Consider the following 18,865-nt stretch of genomic DNA (forward strand, 5'->3'; position numbering starts at 1 on the left):
TTGAAGATCCCAATGAGCACAGTGGCCTCCATCATCCGTAAATGGAAGAAGTTTGGAACCACCAGGACTCTCCGGTCAAACTGAGCGATCAGGGGAGAATGGCCTTAATCAGGGAGGTGACCAAGAACCTGATGGCCACTCTGACAGAGCTCCAGTGTTTCTCTGTGGAGAGACAATCTTCCAGAAGAACAACCATCTCTGCAGCACTCCACCATTCAGGCCTGTATGGTAGAGTGGCCAGACGGAAGCCACTCCTCAGTAAAAGGCACATAACAGCCCACCTGGAGTTTGCCAAAAGGCACCTGAAGGACTCTCAGACCATGAGAAACAGAATTCTTTGGTCTGATGAAACCAACATTAAACTCTTTGGCCTGAATGGCAAGGGTCATGTTTGGAGGAAACCAGGCACCCCTCATCACCTGGCCAATACCATCCCTACAGTGAAGCATGGTGGTGGCAGCATCCTGCTGTGGGGATGTTTTTCCAGCAGCAGGAACTGCTCAGGTTTGAGAGAAAGATGACTGCAGTAATGTACAGAGACATCATTGATAAAAACTTTCTCCAGATCGCTCTGGACCTCAAACTGGGGCTAAGGTTCATCTTCCAACAGGACAACGACCCGCACACAACCAAGATAACAAAGGAGTGGCTAAGGGACAACTCTGTGAATGTCCTTGTGTGGCCAGCCAGAACCCAGACTTGAACCCTATTTTTTTTTTTTTTTCAGACTTGAACCCGATTGAACATCTCTGGAGAGATCTGAAAATGGCTGTGCACTGACGCTCTCCATCCAACCTGATGGAGCTTGAGAGGTCCTGCAAAGAAGAATGCGAGAAACTGCCCAAAAATAGGTGTGCCAAGTTGTAGCATCATACTCACAAAGACTTGAGGATGTAATTGGTGCCAAAGGTCCTTCAACAAATTAATGAGCAGAGGCTGTGAATACTTATGTACATGTGATTTTTATTTTTTATAAATTTGCAAAGATTTCAAACAAACTTCTTTCACATTGTCCTTATGGGGTATTGTTTGTAGAATTTAGGAAAATAATGAATTTAATCCATTTTGGAGTAAGGCTGTATGTAACATGACAAAATGTGGAAAAAGTGAAGCGTTGTGAATACTTTCTGGGTGCACTATATATACATATATATAATTGCAGTTGCATTGTCAGGATTGACTGCATTAATGAGTTAGGGTAGCAGGAGCACAGGAGACAGAGCTTTAAAAATTCAACTCCTTCTGTGTGTTGAAGAGCCCTTGAGCAGGAACCTGCTCCGTTAGAGCGGTAAAATTTAGGCAGGGGGCCTAAACTGCGCATGGTTTACTTCAAAGGTGCTAAATAAATAGTCAAATTAAAATTTCCCATATGTAGAAAATCTCATTTTTGAAGTGGTCTAAAAGCAATGGCATTATATTATGGTATGATCATCATACTCCCTCCATACTAAAGCATAAGATTCATTGAGCCTATAAGAAATCACATTGAATTAGATGTGATTTAAAATCATTTTGAGCCAAACAGAATTATCAATGGTAAAACTTCAAACACTATTCAATCACTAATTTATAGGCTTAAAATCTATGTTGTTAAGTGATGGCTTCATGCAGCCTAAACCAGCCAGACAGTGACTACTGCATGCAGCATTTCAGTCAATAGAGTACATTTACATTTATGCATTTGGTAGACGCTGTTTATCCAAAGCGACTTACAGAGCCCTTATTACAGGGACAATCCCCCGGAGCAACCTGGAGGTAAGTGCCTTGCTCAAGGACACAATGGTGGTGGTTGTGGGGATCAAACCGACAACCTTCTGCTTAACAGTTTAGTGCTTTAGCCGACTACGCCACCACCACTCCACTCCAGACTACCAACACAGGACTGCAAACTACAGCCTATATGAGGACACTTCACTGAGTACTACCTGCATCACTCAGTCAATTTAGGTAATATTTTGAATTAATGAATATCATTCAATGAGCACATTACTAATATTACACATACTACAGTATAGATAATATTTACAGTATTTGTAACACCAGAGGGTGGGTTTAGAACAACATGAGAATGATGATAGAATTTTCATGTTTAGGTGAAGTATCCCTTTAAATTTACTCAATGATTTAACCTAAATGAAGAATTATGACAAAACTGTCATGCAAAAGGTGTATTCCTGATGATCCTTCTGCCTCTCTACTTTGCTCTTCCAGCATTTTCTGTCACTATCTCCTTCCAATATCTCCTCTCCATCATCTTTCTGTCCCTCCACTACATTACTCTCTCTTTGTTAAATTCAACCTTTTGTAAAGTTGATACTGCTCTCCGCTCTTCCTCTCCTGTTTCCTCTCCATGCTGCTTTGATTTTTCTAACAAAATAGCTGTCTATGTCTTCCTTCCTCTTCATTTGGGCCTTATTCCGTCACACAGCATAGGTAACTGCAATATAAAAAAGCACATTAATGACAATTATAACCACACAGGTAATTCATTTAGATTAACGTTAGTTAGCTATAAACTTGATTGACTATTATGGGATTCTGTGTAGCAAGATGAGGAATAACATCGAGCTGTTACTGTGATGGCTAGATTGCCGTTTTTGCGTGTTGAACTAATTGGTGCCAAAACAATTCGTTTTGAAGTGCGGGAGGGGTGAAGATAAGCGTACACAACCAACATTGCTGCCCCAATAAATATTATTGAGCTCACACTCACATTTTATTGAAATCTTAATGTTTGCTTAGATATTTTAACATTACCTTTTAAAATTAATTACCGGTAGTAATTAATCCGGAGATCAAGTGTCAAGAGTTCAGTGTTGTTCAGCTAATCTCTGAGATGTTGAAACTTAACTGTCAACAATTTAACATCAAGAAATTATTAGTAATATATATATTTGAACTGTAAAACTGTAAGAATTAAAATTTGGGAATTTCTCATTCTCAATCTTCTCTTTGGACAAGCGTGTTCTGGGCTGTTCCTCCAGACATACTGCTCATCTACCGGTCTGCATTTACACTTACTGCAGGAGGAAATGTGCCTTTATCTGACTGAAATAATATACTACAACTAACATGGTTAAGCTTATATTACGACAAACTTCAAAATTGTATGTACTACTACTATTGCAAATTATAGTCCATATAAGACATGTGCTTTTAAAGTGAGCACATTGAAGTAAGCTTACTCATCAATACATAACTGTAGCGCCGTCGGGTACCCGGGTACTGAAGGACTGACTAAGTTTGGACTCGTATGAATGTAACACATCTTAAGAAAGTGTTTCAGCGCTGTTCAAATGCTCTTTGGATCGCATCATTTATATGGATAAATGTTTTCCATCTGAAAGGACAAAATAAAAAATTCAACATATGAGACAATAAAATGCAAAGTAATCTCGTCAGTAATCAAAATACATTTTGAATGTAACCGTATTATAATTACCAAATTATTTAAATTTGTATTAGTGGAATACAGTTACTTATATTTTGTATTTTAAAAACATTATCCTGTTACATGTATTACGTTACTGCCCAACCCTTGCCATGACAGACTCTGCCAGTGTCACATCTGAATAAAAGCAATAAAGGAGACTTTAAAGCACTGTAAACACTATGAAACTTAGTAGTACATCAGTATACAAAAAAGTGATGATTTAATGGTTGAAATTGGGGTGGTAAAGCGTCCATTTAGGCCTTGTGGCCACACCCCTGCTGATGACATCATTCCCACAGCCTTGGAAAACCTTGAAATATCTGCGAAATTAGTGGGAAATTTTAAATTAACAAATTGACAATAAAATTGGAATGGGAATTTAAAAGAATACAAAAAATTAAATTCTAAAAATATTATTGAAATTTCTATTATAAATACTAGATTTTTCTAGCTATGCTTGGCTCAAAAATATTTAATTAGATAGAAGTTATATTGGGTTTTGTGAGTGTAATCTCTATAAAATAATTATTTTAATTGTTTTCCAGTAATTACAAGCAATATTTGTCCAAAGGTTATTTGTTGATAACAAATAACAGGAAACAGGAAGAGGATTTTGAAAATGATTCCTGCAGGCTACAAAACACCTCAAGTTTTGAGAAAATAGATTTTTGTAGATTAGATATTTGTAGTATTTTAATATTTTAATTAAAATAGTTTTTTTAAATAATAAGAATTTTTAATTCAACCTTGTCAGTGCAAATTTTTTTTGTTGCAAAATCAGGTAAGCAAAATTTGTAAGCTACTGCATGTTTTCTTTTCTTCTAAGAGTTTGTTATTTTGTTTTTGTTTTGTGATATAATGTCAGTATAAAATTGCAGCATTGAACTGTATAACCCCTTAGACCACAAGTCTAAATATATTTTAGTACTTTAATGTATTTATTTCAGAAATTGACAACATCATTATCATACTGTAGAAGAGGTGCATTCATGAATTCATGTCTTGATTTATCACATTATTAATTTTTTTTTATATTTATTTTCTTTCTCATAAATGAATAGTTTGAATCCCAAAAATTAGTATTAGGTCCTTGACCCAACAGTTAGCTATACAAACATGTCATATGCCAGTCCAGGCCAGAGTTGATTAAAAAATAAGACAGAGAATAGAGTGTATGTGTATTCAAATTAAGGCATGCTCATCTCAGGCCTGCTGAGCTGGCTCATTTCTTTGTCATCATGTGTGGTTGCTCTCATCAGCAGAAATCCACACACGCACGCAGGCATGCAGACATTTTTACACACAACCAAAGCTACATTTGACAAACACGCACAGAGCTTAAGTGATACACGTTACACACACACACACAAACACATACACACTCAACTCGACATTTTGTCAGCTAAACAATGTGCTGACTACAGTCTGTGCACAGCCATTGTTTTGAGAAGATTACTGGGTTGAGGTTGTAGTTTTACTAAATGTTTCTTTTCAAATGCTAACTTTACTAAAATAATTAATGTAATTTAGGGCTAAATGTTGTTTAGGTCTATATATATATATATATATATATATATATATATATATATATATATATATATATATATATATATATATATATATCATCCAATATAATTTGTTTTTACAAAATGTATTTTTTTAAAACTCCATTACTTTTATGCTCATTCTTTCTTTTCACTTATGTTGCAACACAATATAATTCATTTGTCTGGATTTAAATCCAGCAGTATAAGCTTGATCTCTTTGGAATAAACACTGATTAAAAATAGAATTACTTGATTTTTAAATGAGTTATGCTGTGAGGAATATCCTTTTTCCCCTCTTTATAGATTACATGAAATTCCAAACACTTCTTTATTGTGAATATAAAATACATTTTAGTTTTAATACTACCTTTTGTTTAACTCACATATGTATGACCATAGAAGTTTACCAGATCATAGCATGCATTGCTACCTGTATAGTTTAAAAGTGGACTGATCATCAGGTAGTGTGATATGAAACATGGCTGTGCAGTTGCCACACACCTCCCTGGCTACTCATTGGTGGAGATCACGTCATTGTGAAGAGTGCACAGAGGAAAGAAAGGACTACAGCTCAGGTCAGAAACAAAAGGCGCCCAAAGCAAAGTGCTGACAGCAGCCCGGGTCTGCGAGTTAGGGAGCCCCATTGATGCAGCGTCTGTATAAATAGCCCCACGTATGCCTGAACGGGAGACCGCGTAGTGGATTCCCCTCAACGCACACAGCTCATTCTATTGGGTAAGTCTGGTGAACCCTGTGCATTTTGCCAACTTTAACACTTATAATGATTAAACAAGCGAGGAAACACCATTGTGAATTACATTACAAATTACAAAACAAACACAGATCCACTGATACAATCAGTCATACTAATTATTATATGATGACAAGCTCATTAATGGAAGACATTTGTTTCATCAATGGGATTCCAACATGAAATGTGGAAGTTTTAAATAGCAGGACTAATATGCATTAGGCAGGATTCTACTACAGTCACTCTAATTGTTCAGCAATAATTCTTTACATGTTATTATCTTTGCCAAGCATTTTTAAAAGGCTTGATTAATATCATATTCTTGTGGGTAATTGTTTCAACAGATATTCAACATATGTTATTGGTCTGTAGACAGAGCAGAATATGATATTTTAACTGTGTGTATGAACTCTTCTGACATGATGTTTGATTTTTTTTCATGCAGGTCAGTCAGTGCTGAGATATCTGAAACAATGGCTCTGACCAACCCTATATCCATGCCCATGGGACCATGGAAGGTACAGCTGATTATAATTATATTCATCTAATTTTATTTTAGGTTTAGGCATACCCCAAAGGCACCGGATTTATATAAGTTTCTGCGCATAAAAGAGCAGTTTACAGCATAGGTGCATTAGAAATTCTTCTAGACTACACTGCAGTGAAAAAACATCCTACACCAGCCTAAGATGCTTTGCTGGTCTTAACTGGTTTAGCTGGTCTCCCAGCATGGCCAAGCTGGTTTTCCATATTGATCTAACAGTGAATTCAGCAACAGTAGTTCTAAAGTTTTGCTGCTGAAATTGGTCTCTGCTTACCGAAATTCGAACCACTGTCCCCAGTGGCCAAAGCTGGTAGTGCAGAGTTCCAGTTTTTGGGTGAAACGTTCACAGGGTCGTGGCAAAAGTGAGTTGTAATTTTAAGTGTAAGAGATGTACTACAGTCAACAGTAATGCCTATTTTATTAAATATTTGCCCTAACCCCAACCCTAAATCTAACTATTAGTGGAGTAAATATGTAACCATGTCTTAGTGGTTGCTTACGTAATGTGCTTTCAGAAGCGCTGGACAAAAATATTTTACATTTGAATTAATGTAAAAATTCTGAAGGGGGATGGCGCTTTTCAGTAATTAAACTGAATTGGGTTGATTTCAGATTATATAAACTTTTGGAAGCAACATGTTGATTTCATGCTGGGTGTTTAGCTGGTCAGCTATCTGCTCAAAACCCCTCTAAAACCATCAAACTAGACCACCCTGGTGGCCAGCTAAGTCCAACAAATTACCTTGGGTTGGTTTAAGCTGTTTTTATTTTCAGACTTTCAATCTCGGTTTAAATCATCAGATAACATATTGGAATAAAGATACTTGTGTACATTTTAGATGCCCATTGACCGACCTATAGTGTATTTGGTGCTACGATTCTTAAGCAGCAACATCCAATTTAAACAGCCTTTGTTATAAAATCTGTAAACCAAGTCATGAATTACATATGTAACATTTTGTTTTCCAGATTACTGTTTATGATCAGGAGCATTTTCAGGGCAGGCGTTGCGAATTCACTGCTTGCTGCCAGAACATCATTGAGTTCGGAATGGAGACTGTCCGCTCCCTGAAGGTGGAGTGTGGCGCGTAAGTAAAACAAGTATCTTTTAATTACCTGAGTAGATCTCTCTTTCATCCCCTAATTGCTTCTTCTAACTCTAGCTGGGTGGGTTTTGAGCACTCTACGTTCAATGGCCAGCAGTTCATCCTGGAGAAGGGAGATTACCCTTGCTGGGAGGCCTGGAGTGGCAGCAATTCTTATCGCATCAAGAGGCTAATGTCCTTCCGCCCCATCTGTTCTGCTGTGAGTAATACCATCTGCCTTTCTGTGCTTTTCTAAACACTTTTACATTTGATTGTCACAGTTAAAGGTATAGTTCACTCAAAAATGAAAAGTTGTTCCTACTGTGGAACACAAAAGGAGATGTGAGGCAGAATGATAGCCTCTCTGAGACAAACATACTTCCTAATATCTAATTTTGTGTTTGGAACAACAAGAAGATGAGTAAATTATGTCAGAATTTTCGGTGAACTATCCTTTTAAGTTCTTAGTTCTGGATACTGATTGTAACCATCCATTTGTCAAGGCAATGCTTTAAGTTGTACACCTGTTTTTCTCAATTCTGTAACAGATGCACAAGAATTCCCGCATGATTCTTTTTGAGTGTGAGAACATGGCTGGGAGACTGTGGGAGGTGTGTGGTGACTACCCCTCACTGCAGGCTATGGGATGGTGCAACAACGAAATCGGCTCCATCCAAGTACAGACTGGCGCGTAAGTATGAGTATTTAAATGCCTCAGATGTGATCATCTGACTCATCCTTCGAATTCAAAATGTAAAAAAAGCTTTTGTGGTTGTTAGGGTTAATTGGCCTTCTTTGTGTTTGGCACCATTTGCGGTTCCTCACATGCTACATTGGAGGAAATGTCTGAAGAACCTCTTGACACTCTTAGTTCCTGGAAGAACTCTAAAGACTCTCAATGGTTCCTTCAGGAACACTATCAAAAAGGAAAGGTTTCAAGGCTCTTTAATTATACATTGAAGTTCCTGGAGTCCTTAAAAAAGATATTTAAGCCTTTTTTTATAGAGTGTCTAGTGGTTCTTCATACAGTTCCACCAGTGTGGCATCGGAGGAACCCCAAATGGTGCTTCGACAATCTTTAAAATGTTAAGAAATTAATGTAACAAATGGGCTAACATCACAGTATTCATAAATATTTGAAATATCAAATACTCCACTTAGCCTCCATGGTAATACCCTACCTCTGCCTTATTTCACTAGTTTTGTATGCTACCAGTATCCCGGTTACCGTGGTTATCAGTATATTATGGAGTGTGACTGCCACGGAGGCGAGTACAAGCACTACAGAGAGTATGGTTGCCACGCTCAGACCCCCCAGATCCAGTCAATCCGCAGGATCCAGCATTGAGAGGAAGCAGCCGTGTCCTTCCTCCTTTCCTTCTGATCCCTTATTTCCTCAACTTCCTCTATCCCCCAGCCATGCAAGATGGTTTGTTGACCAGGATGGCAGGCTGGTTTACTGATGCTACACCAATGTAACAAGTCTACAGCACTTTTTTACCCACTACATGAGGAAAGTGAGACAAACTATTGACAGCAGGTACAATGTGAGAGAAAAAAGAAGAAAAAGTCCTGTATGATTACAGCCGAATGGTTGTGGTGCAGTAAGAAACCACAAAGTTGCTCTTCTTCCGTCATGACTATTATCATGATCGTAGCCATTGCAGTTTTCATGGTCAACTTCTGTATGATATTTGATGATTAAAGAAATAAATAAAATGAGCATAAAACCAAAGAAACAAAAAAAAAACTGAATAATTGATATTAACTTACTGTGGTGTGTGGATTTTTCCAGCAATGAACGTTTGAACAAACACTAAACTCTCCAAAAGAAAAGGGAAGTTCACAGAAGTCATAGTCAAAGATTTTTCAGACAGATTGGCAAAAATGTACATTAACACTAATGTAATGTAATGTATGAATCAGCAGCATTCAGTACTGTATCAACATAGATGAGCCTGTGAGTGAAATTATGTCAATTAGAGAATATGTCAAGGTATTTTTGTTAAAAAAATAAAATAAAAAAAAAAAGAGGAAAGGGGAATCTTTCAGACACCTCATGAGTTCCAAAGCTGCTTTATCAACATAAGTGACTAAGTGAATAGTACCAGCGGAAAATAGAAAATTACTATAATAGCAAACATAAATAACTCAAACCCATATATCGTCACCTTCCTCAAATAATGTCCCAAGTAATTTTTTCAGAAAACCCAAAAAACTGAACCAAATATCATGAGATGATTTAGGCAAAAAAATAATTTTATTATTTTACAATGGTGACGATATAGTTGTAACATTTTTAAAAGAAACTTTTTTGCTGCTTTGACGAAAATTGTTTCTATTTGTAACTATTTTGACTTTTAACTTAATGTAAGTTTTACACTCAAAAAAAAAGATTTAAGCCTATTTTTAAGATTTACAAATTTCAATTTCATAACAAAATTCAGTTAGCTTGAATTGTGTAATATTTAACTAAATTAACAAAACTTTGAATAAAAGTTGTAATTTTTTTATTAAAGATTACTCTCGTGGAATTTTATTATAAAATTGAAATGTGCAAATTTTTGTGTTTAAGTACAGATAACAGGTTCATTAAATAAGATCCAAAATACAGTGGCATCTAGTCCAACATGAAATTTCATGCAGTGATATATTATGAATAATAATAATAATAATATATTATAGCAATATTTTCTAATTAGGCAATTGTAAAATTGCTATAAATGGTATAAAAGCCTTAATGTTTATTTAGAGACTACTTTTGTATTTGTAATAAAAAAAAAGTCACACAACATAACTACTTCAGCAGCAAATTGCAGCAAAAGCTAAAAGGTGATCAATCAGGGCACCTAAAATACACACTTTCCATTAAAGCCAAATTTCAATCTGGGCCTTAATAATGTTGAAATTGGTGTTGGAAAATAAAGAAGTTCTTAGACATATTATTTGCAACCACCCAACAATAAATGTCAATGGTTTAATCCTGCATGTTGGTTTGAACGTGACCCAGTGCAAACCAATTTTATACTGATTATGTCAAGTGGAAACTATTAGTGTCATTAATTGTTACTCAGATGATTTAACGGACGAGGTGATAATGGCCCAACAAAAAGAAAACTAACGATAAAAATAATTAAATAATAATAAATAAAAAACACTTTTAAAAATTTAATTTCTAGCCTACTTCATGACTATTAATTACACAATGCATATTCTGTGGCTCATTTTGCCGCATGCTTTAATATTTCAACGGCAAGTGATTGGTTTGACAAACACGAAAGAAGTGGATGAAGAAACCTTCGCGAAGTACTACAACTATGTCGACTTGACCGGTCGCCTAAAGAGTTTTTCTAAAAAATACGCACAAATTTGCAGCCTCTCATCTATCGGGCAGTCCGTCGAAGGAAGGGAACTTTGGGTGATGCGAGTGACGACGAGTCCGTTGACGGACGTGCCAGGGAAACCGAGGTTCAAATATGTCGGCAATATGCATGGAAATGAGGCACTGTCACGGCAGGTGTTGGTGTATCTCATTGAGCACCTCTTAACTCAGTATGGAACTGATGTAGGAGTGACAGAGCTGGTCAACCGGACGGATATATACATAATGCCCAGTATGAATCCTGACGGCTTTGAGAAGGCAATAGAGGGCGATTGCTCTGACGGCGACGACAAGGGCCGCGAAAACGCCAAACACAAAGACCTCAACAGAAGTTTCCCTGACCAGTTTGAGCCTTCAAGTGAAACTTTAAATGATGTGCCGGAGGTCACGGCTGTCATGAGGTGGATTATTACAAAAAAGTACGTAGTGTTTGATAGTTATTCGATTTATTAGAAGATAATGCTACTGCATTCCCCACAGAGTAACGAAGTCGTTGGTGTTAAGTGATGCCTAAATAATATTATCAAGATTGATCATTGTCGATATTAATATTTACAATTAATTTTACATTTTGAAAATCTATTTTGGATTTAAAAGTATGCATGCCAATGCAACTGTTTAGAGACACTTTTCTAGTTACAAAGTAATAAACGTAAAAGATAGTAGAAAATAGTATCTTAAAGGTGCACTCTTTTTTTTTTTTTTCTTCTCATTAACAAACTTTAACACAAAGCTGAATTGTCATTTTGCAATATACATAGGAAATCATGACCACTTACATTAAAGGAAGACTCATATCAGTAACCTTATAAAAGCTGTCTTCCCCAATTGGAATCAATTGGAAATGCCACTACAATTGTAGAAAGTCATATTTTTTTAATTGTGTAATGGTATAAACCCCCTTGATGTTCAGAACTTTAAGAGATCATTTGAACAAATCAAAACGTGTAATTTCCCAGTTTACCTCATTGTCATGTTTTCCAGGTTTGTTTTGTCTGGCAGTCTTCATGGGGGCTCGGTGGTGGCCAGCTACCCCTTTGATGACTCCAGTTCTCATGAAACCTCAGGCTATTACAGCTCAACAGCAGATGATGCTCTATTCCGCTATCTTGCACGGACGTATGCGGAGAACCATCCCATTATGAGTATGGGCCGGCCCTACTGTCTTGGTGATCCCAACAGACACTTCAAAGATGGGATCACAAACGGTGCAGAATGGTATGATGTGCAAGGTAAGCTAACTGTTTGACACTGAAATTATACTTGTCTGTCTTCAACCCAAGTGGATGTCATTGAGTTGTGGTTTGGTGTCCCATGCTCAGGGGGAATGCAGGATTACAACTATTTGAAAGGGAACTGTTTTGAAGTCACTTTTGAATTGAACTGCTGCAAGTATCCACCAGCTTCTCAGCTTTACACAGAGTGGATCAACAACAAGGAGGCCCTTCTCATCTACATGCAGAAGGTAAGAACATTTTAACTGTTTTAGTATTTTAATGAATGGGAATAATGATGGCAGTTAGAAGAATTGGTTCCCTTTTAATTCATGAGTTGCAATTTGAATTGAATCTGCTATACTCCACAGGTTATTTAATTGGAATTGAATAATGCGCAATAAAAACAATTAATTCAATATATATATATTTTTTAAATGGGCAAGAAAGGATGATTTTGGTATTCTGTTTAAAGTTTCCACTTTGTAAGTCTGCTTTATTTTGTTTGGCTTCACTTTGAAGACTTAAATAGAAATTAGAGCATTCTAACATGAACATGTGTTCTTCCACCATGGTCCATAAAATGAACGTTAAAATGTAAAATATAATGAAACGTATACAACTTTCTATGTCATCCGGTATTTCTGGAAAACGGCCCATATAATGTGTGTACAATAGCATGTTTATGGGTAATTCATACTAACAAGTAAAATGTACTACTAAATTCTACACTTACAGCAGTTGCATTGATTACAACTTATGAATCCTTTCATTTAACTTAATTCAAATTAGAATACATCCTGTTTGCTGCCTCCAATTCAAATTCATTTTGAACTCTGGAACTGAATTTCAATTTAAACAGGAATCTCAAAAATTCTGAATGGCACACAACCCTGCTTAATGATGACCTTTTATATTTTGTTTCAATTGTTTTATTTCAAGTCTCATATTGGTGTGAGGGGTTTTGTCGTGACCAGGTCAGGTCATGCTCTTCCAGACTCCACAATCTCTGTATCTGGAATTGATCACAACATCACGACCTGGAAGCTTGGTGATTATTACCGCTTGCTGCTGCCTGGAAGATACAACATCACTGCTAGTTCTCCTGGGTGATTATACATAAATGCAATATTCCCACAAGATGCAATGGGTGCAATTTTAAACAGTTTAAAAAGTCTTTCTTTTTTTGGTTGCATTACAGGTACCTTTCATATACTGAGGAGAATGTGCCAGTGTTCCAAGGCAAAGCTACACTGCTGAACTTCACTCTTGAGAAACCTTTTGAGGACATCTTCATGCTAGAGCCCATATCTACTAAGCAAACCATAGTAAAGGGCAGAGTTTTCAGCAGGCTAGGGACATCCAACCCAAAGTCTCCTATCCAGGCCTTGGACTTCCGCCATCATAGTTATGCAGAAATGGAGCTGTTCTTGCAGTTGTTCAGTATTGTCCATCCATCCATCACTCACCTGTACTCTGCTGGACAATCAGTCCAGGGCAAGAATCTTTATGTGATGGAGATATCCACCAATCCTGGTGTTGATCAGCAAGGTACAATAACTGAAAGTTTTTGGCTTCCAAAAAGAGAGAGAGAGAGAAAAAAAAAATAGAGACATAATGACAGTCAGAAGATAGAAAATGTACTGTAACTTTAAATATTTAATGTCCATTTCTATAAATTGAAGATTTTTGTATTTATTTTTTTGCTAGATTAATGCTGCTAAATTAAAGAAGAAATGTCCATTGCAAAAAAAAATGTTGTGAGTGTTTAACGTTGTAATAACTTGACAATTTTCTGAATTTATTATCACCCATTATTGCCTTTTTGTTTAAGACATACACAAATAGGATGACCCTAAATTAGGATTAATATAGTTATATGCCAAATTTATTTGAAACCAATATTAGCTCATTCTGGTTTTGGCAATCAGGTGAATGCATTTACATGATGCCTACATAGTATTCTTTTGTGTGTAAACGTTGTCGTTGTTAATGAAAAACGCACCAAAACTACGTTTTAAAATTAAAATGGTCACCCCAAGCAATAACTAACCATCTACCTAACAATTAGATGTATTTATCCTGTATCTTGAGGGAAGCTAAACATGCCATTTGCAAGCTGCTTTGTGTGTTTTGTGTAGTTGTACCTTCAATGCATTTAGGGAAAGGAAAGATTATTATTGGTTTATCTCCCATTGCTTTCCCCTTTTTTTTTTTTTTTTTTTTTTTTTCCCCAACCAGGCAAACCAGAGGTCATGTTTTTAGGTAACCTTCATGGAAATGAGGTTATCGGTCGTGAGATCCTCCTTAACCTGGTTGAATACTTGTGCCGCAAATATGGCAAAGATCCTTTAGTTACACGACTGGTCAACAGCACAAGAATTCACATCATGCCCTCCATGAACCCAGATGGTTATGAATTAGCAATGAAAGGTATGAGCAAAAATATTTTGCACAATGTTTCATTGTTGTCTTCTGTATTCACCTTGATTTCTCTTCACGTAGCTCAACAGAAGCAATTTATGATCTCAGGAAACCTGAGTATTATCGGACGCAGTAATAGTCACCGTGTTGACCTGAGCACAAATTTCCCTGAACAGTCAAGATCAAGGAATATTATTGAAGCAGAAACTCTGGCAGTGATGGACTGGATCAAGGCCCACTTCTTTGTGCTGTCTGCAAGTATACGTGGAGGTAAAGCAAGTTGTTTTTCTAGTTTATTTTGATCTTAAATGTTGATTAAATCAGTAAAATTATTAAACTGAACTGTCTTTGGTTTTTTTTAGGCTTTAGGAGAGTAGTGTATCCTAGTTCCCTTGACTCCATTGATGAGAGCATATTTAAATCCGTTGCTCAAGCTTATCATACGGTAAATACATTTGAAAACACTGAATGCATTTACATGCAAAATCTAACACTGATTATCCTTAAGGTGACAACTTGTAAAGTTTTTGTAAATGAGTGAATCCCAACACGTGGTACACCTATCCGAGTGTGTGCATTCACATGTTCCAGAGGTTATAGAAAAAACAAGTAGATTCTTTATTTGAATGATCTCTATTGATTATTAATGTCCCAAGATTGATCTTTAATATATGGTTTTATGTTAAGCATGAAATCCTTTCACTGTGTGTTAAGAGAAAGTTAGTTTAACTCATTTCATGTAATGTGTGTCGAAAGACAAGATACATGCAATCCATTTGTGGTTGTTTTTATTTTTATTTTTATATATACCCTTTCTGTTTGTTAGAAAACAAAAAAAGAAACATTTAATTCTAAAGAAGAAGCTGTGTTGCTCAACATTTTGTTTGTTATCAGCATTTTGTTGTGCATGGAAATAGTTCAGATGAATTTTTGCAAAGTCATCTAGCCTAATTTGTTTTAAAGGTGAAGCGTGTTATTTCACTAGCACCATAAAGCTTCATTTAAAGAAATTGTGTTCCTGAACACTTCCATTTGTCTTACACACACACACACACACACACACACACACACATATATATATATCTCTATCTCTAGCCCAGACTTGTGCTATTGGTTGGGCCATTGTTGCCGAATCTGAGCTACAGTATGGCATAGTGGCACAGTTCAGAATAGCATACTGCCATACTCTTACTATTTCTGATGTGTATGCTTTTCGAAAAATGTAAAATCTTGGGATTGCGCAAAAGTGCTTACATTTTAAGGGAATCAATTCTGGGAGAAAGCTTTTTAACAGTAGAAATAAATTACGAACTTCACCTTTTAAACTAAAATCCAAGGTTGGGACCGCTTTCTGAAACTTTGGCAATGTTATTGTTTTCAGCAATCTGAGGTATTACAAGAGCCCCAGGACTGTGATGAAACAAGAACCAGAGAGATAAAAGACTCAAAACGCCATCGCCCAGCCACCACAGGTCAGACTGAAGCGTAATAACTAATAAAAGAAAGCCAATCTAGTTCTCTAGATTGCAAGACTACGTCTACTTTAACCGATATCATTACCCCTGAATTTTTTTCCTGAGACTTCGCCTTCAATTACCAAATGAAATGTGCCTGTCACAATGGTAGGAACTGATTTGCCGACCTGGGCATATCGCAATGCGGATACTTTAGCTGTTAACATTGGTCTGAGCTGTGAGCTTCTCCTACCAGTGAAGTCCCTCTCAGAATACTGGGAGAAGAATTACAGAGCCCTCTTACAGTTTATACAGCAGGTAATGGTGTCCTTTTTTGTTGTTTTGTCTCCTTGGCAAGTAAATAAGTTGTGTTTTCTTAATGCAAATTTTTTTAAAGTTTACATTTACAGATGGTATGATAATCTAACTGTTTGTGGATTATGTGTAAAATGTGTGGAAAAATAACTAACTGTTCAGGCTGCTGCCTTTTTTTTTTTTTTTTTTAACATGTCATTGGGACTGTTAAATTGGAGTTTCTATAAATTACAATATTATTGAAGATGTGAATGGTGGAAACTTATAAATATGGTAATTCTGACATGCAAACTCACCAAGGCCAGTGTAAGGTGGTGGTGGAGAGGACACCCATCCATTTACTTGCCCTCAAGTCATTCAAAACCTGTAATTTCTCTGCTTTGAAACAAGTTATTTTAAAGAATGTCCAAACTGCTCTTTTTATTACAACAAACGCACACAGTAAACCAGGAGCTGTCGCCCAGGAAAGTTCTTTGACGTTTTATCAAAGGTGCAACTAAAGGATCTTTATAGAATTGATTTACTGAACTGGATTGAATAGCCTTTTTTTTTATTTTTTTTTTATATGTATTGTTTTTGCAAGGTGTTTTGTATTTATGAATTGTTTGATTGCCACCTCTATTTGCCATGAAATAGCAATTTTAGCTTATTTGGCAATACACTACAAACAAGCAAACCAGGAGCTGTCAAGCTCCAAAATAAACACACACGCACCATCCACAAACATTCAAATGCTTTAATAGATTTGAGAGTTATGGGGAAGATTTTCAGCCTATAACAACCTAAATTTCAGTCTGTTCTTCATGCAAAGTTATTGAATGGATTCAAAGGCTTTGAATACACAGGACGTGTGGACAATTATATTGCTTATTTGGTTGGATCTTGGCTGTCCCTGGTCACTGTATTTTGCATTGTATGGAAAAGAGCAGCTTAGACCATCCACAAAAAAATGTCCTTAATGTTCCACCGATGAAAGATTGTCATATGGGTTTTGAACATGAGGGTGAATAAAAGACCATTTTCATTTTGGATGAACTGCCCTTTTTAAGATTTTTATTTTTTATTTTGTGTGTAATGTCCCTTGTGTATCAGGTTCATTCGTTTGTGAGGGGGATGGTGACTGATGGTCATTCTGGCAAGATAATTGTTAATGCCACTGTAGTGGTGGAAGGCTCCAGGCACCAGGTCCACACCAGCAGTACAGGCCAGTACTGGAGACCTCTCGCTCCTGGTTCTTACCATCTCACTGCCTCTGCTCCAGGGTGAGATGCAACAGAACATCTGTTTTTCATAGCTTGCGCTTCTATTATAAAGAGCAATAGAGTAACAAAACAATGTATGCTCAACAAACAGTTTATCAGGAACGTTATGGTCCCAATAAAGTACCCAACACAGTCTGTTGTTGTAGCCCATCTGCCTCAAGTTTTACCTGTTGTGCATTCTGAGATGCTATTCTGCTCACCCTCAGAGGGGTTATTGGAGTTACCAAAGCCTTTTTGTCAGCTCAAACCAGTCTGTTCATTCTCCGTTGAACTCATCAACAAGACATTTCTGTCTGCAGAACTACAGCTCACTGTTTTTTTATTTATTTAATTCTAAATAAACTAGAGACTGTTGTGCGTGAAAATCCCAGGAGATCAGCAGTTACAGAGATACTCAAACCAGCCCGTCTGGCACCAACAATCATGCCACAGTTGAAATCACTGAGATCACACTTTTTACCCAATTCTGGTGGTTGATGTGAATATTAAAAGCTCCTAAGGCATATTTGCATGATTTTATGCATTCCACTGCAGATACGATTGGCTGATTAAATAATTGCATGAATGGGTGTACAGGTGTTCCTAATAAAGTGCTTTGTGAGTGTGTATACACATGCTGTCTAAATAGATCTCCAAAGTAATCCTTAAAATGGGTTAAAACCCTTTACATAAAAATTGTCCTGCTGATTGCTCCATTTACTGTGGTCTACCCTCAGTTACACCTCAGTGTCAGAATCTGTCCGAGTATTGGACACTCGAGTGGAGCAGGTGGACTTCAAGCTGACCAGGGAAACATTACAGCCATTTGTAGAGGATGGAGAACAGGAGTTTGCGAGAATGGTACAGAGGCTTTTAACCTATGATGCATTGGAACAGTTTGTCCGCAGCCTTCAGCCAGCTAAGATCCTGCAGTACCGAAACTACAGAGAACGCTCTGAGTTTCTCCGAGGGCTGACCTACAACTTCCCCCTTATCACACACCTGTACAGGTAACTGGTCCAAAAAAATGTGTCTTTCTGATATTTGTTAGACATTTTGTTGAAAACTGTTGTAATTTTAGTGTGTTAGCTGGGTTAAAACTACCAAATGCTTTTTCAAGTGTGAGAAAGCAATGTTCAATACAAGCTCTATCAAAAGCATCTGTGGCAGAATGTCCATAACTACAGAAATACAATTTCATCTTGTTCCTCAATTAGTAAAAACAAACAACAAATTTACAGGAATTAACTTACAATGGAAGTCCATGTTTACAAAATATTGCACCAGGGTGAACAGTTAAATATGCACTACGTTTCGAAAGCCACAAGGCCTGAACATTAAGATTTAAAATGAGACTAATATGGTAAATCAGTTACTAACATTGGAAAGTGTGGGGATACTTAAAGGACACAGGGAATCAGGTTCCTTCACTCAGGTGAGTAGGTTTTATTACAATGCTCGACTTGATTGGGTGC

The 18,865-nt window shown here is 36.7% G+C and overlaps 2 protein-coding genes across 2 annotated transcripts in view; both read left to right on the forward strand.

Annotated features, from left to right (window-relative positions):
- Positions 1-5,623: 5,623 nt before the first annotated feature.
- On the forward strand, positions 5,624-9,117 carry LOC127625441 (beta-crystallin A1-like). The gene is made up of 6 exons (XM_052100739.1): positions 5,624-5,715; positions 6,177-6,249; positions 7,245-7,363; positions 7,439-7,580; positions 7,909-8,051; positions 8,561-9,117. Exons 2-6 carry the CDS (start codon positions 6,205-6,207, stop codon positions 8,706-8,708), a joined length of 597 nt encoding a protein of 198 aa, XP_051956699.1. The 5' UTR covers positions 5,624-5,715; positions 6,177-6,204; the 3' UTR covers positions 8,709-9,117.
- Positions 9,118-10,565: 1,448 nt separating this feature from the next.
- cpdb (carboxypeptidase D, b) overlaps positions 10,566-18,865 on the forward strand; it is a 31,056-nt gene continuing 22,756 nt past the window's right edge. Inside the window, exons 1-12 of the mRNA XM_052100738.1 lie at positions 10,566-11,161; positions 11,727-11,950; positions 12,065-12,207; positions 12,899-13,065; positions 13,158-13,507; positions 14,198-14,389; positions 14,462-14,650; positions 14,743-14,825; positions 15,762-15,852; positions 16,007-16,152; positions 17,242-17,411; positions 18,128-18,400. Of these exons, the coding sequence (XP_051956698.1) occupies positions 10,566-11,161; positions 11,727-11,950; positions 12,065-12,207; positions 12,899-13,065; positions 13,158-13,507; positions 14,198-14,389; positions 14,462-14,650; positions 14,743-14,825; positions 15,762-15,852; positions 16,007-16,152; positions 17,242-17,411; positions 18,128-18,400 (2,624 nt within the window). The remainder of the gene's footprint in view (positions 11,162-11,726; positions 11,951-12,064; positions 12,208-12,898; positions 13,066-13,157; positions 13,508-14,197; positions 14,390-14,461; positions 14,651-14,742; positions 14,826-15,761; positions 15,853-16,006; positions 16,153-17,241; positions 17,412-18,127; positions 18,401-18,865) is intronic.

Source organism: Xyrauchen texanus, chromosome 31, assembly GCF_025860055.1.
Source record: "Xyrauchen texanus isolate HMW12.3.18 chromosome 31, RBS_HiC_50CHRs, whole genome shotgun sequence".
Taxonomy (NCBI): Eukaryota; Metazoa; Chordata; class Actinopteri; order Cypriniformes; family Catostomidae; genus Xyrauchen; species Xyrauchen texanus.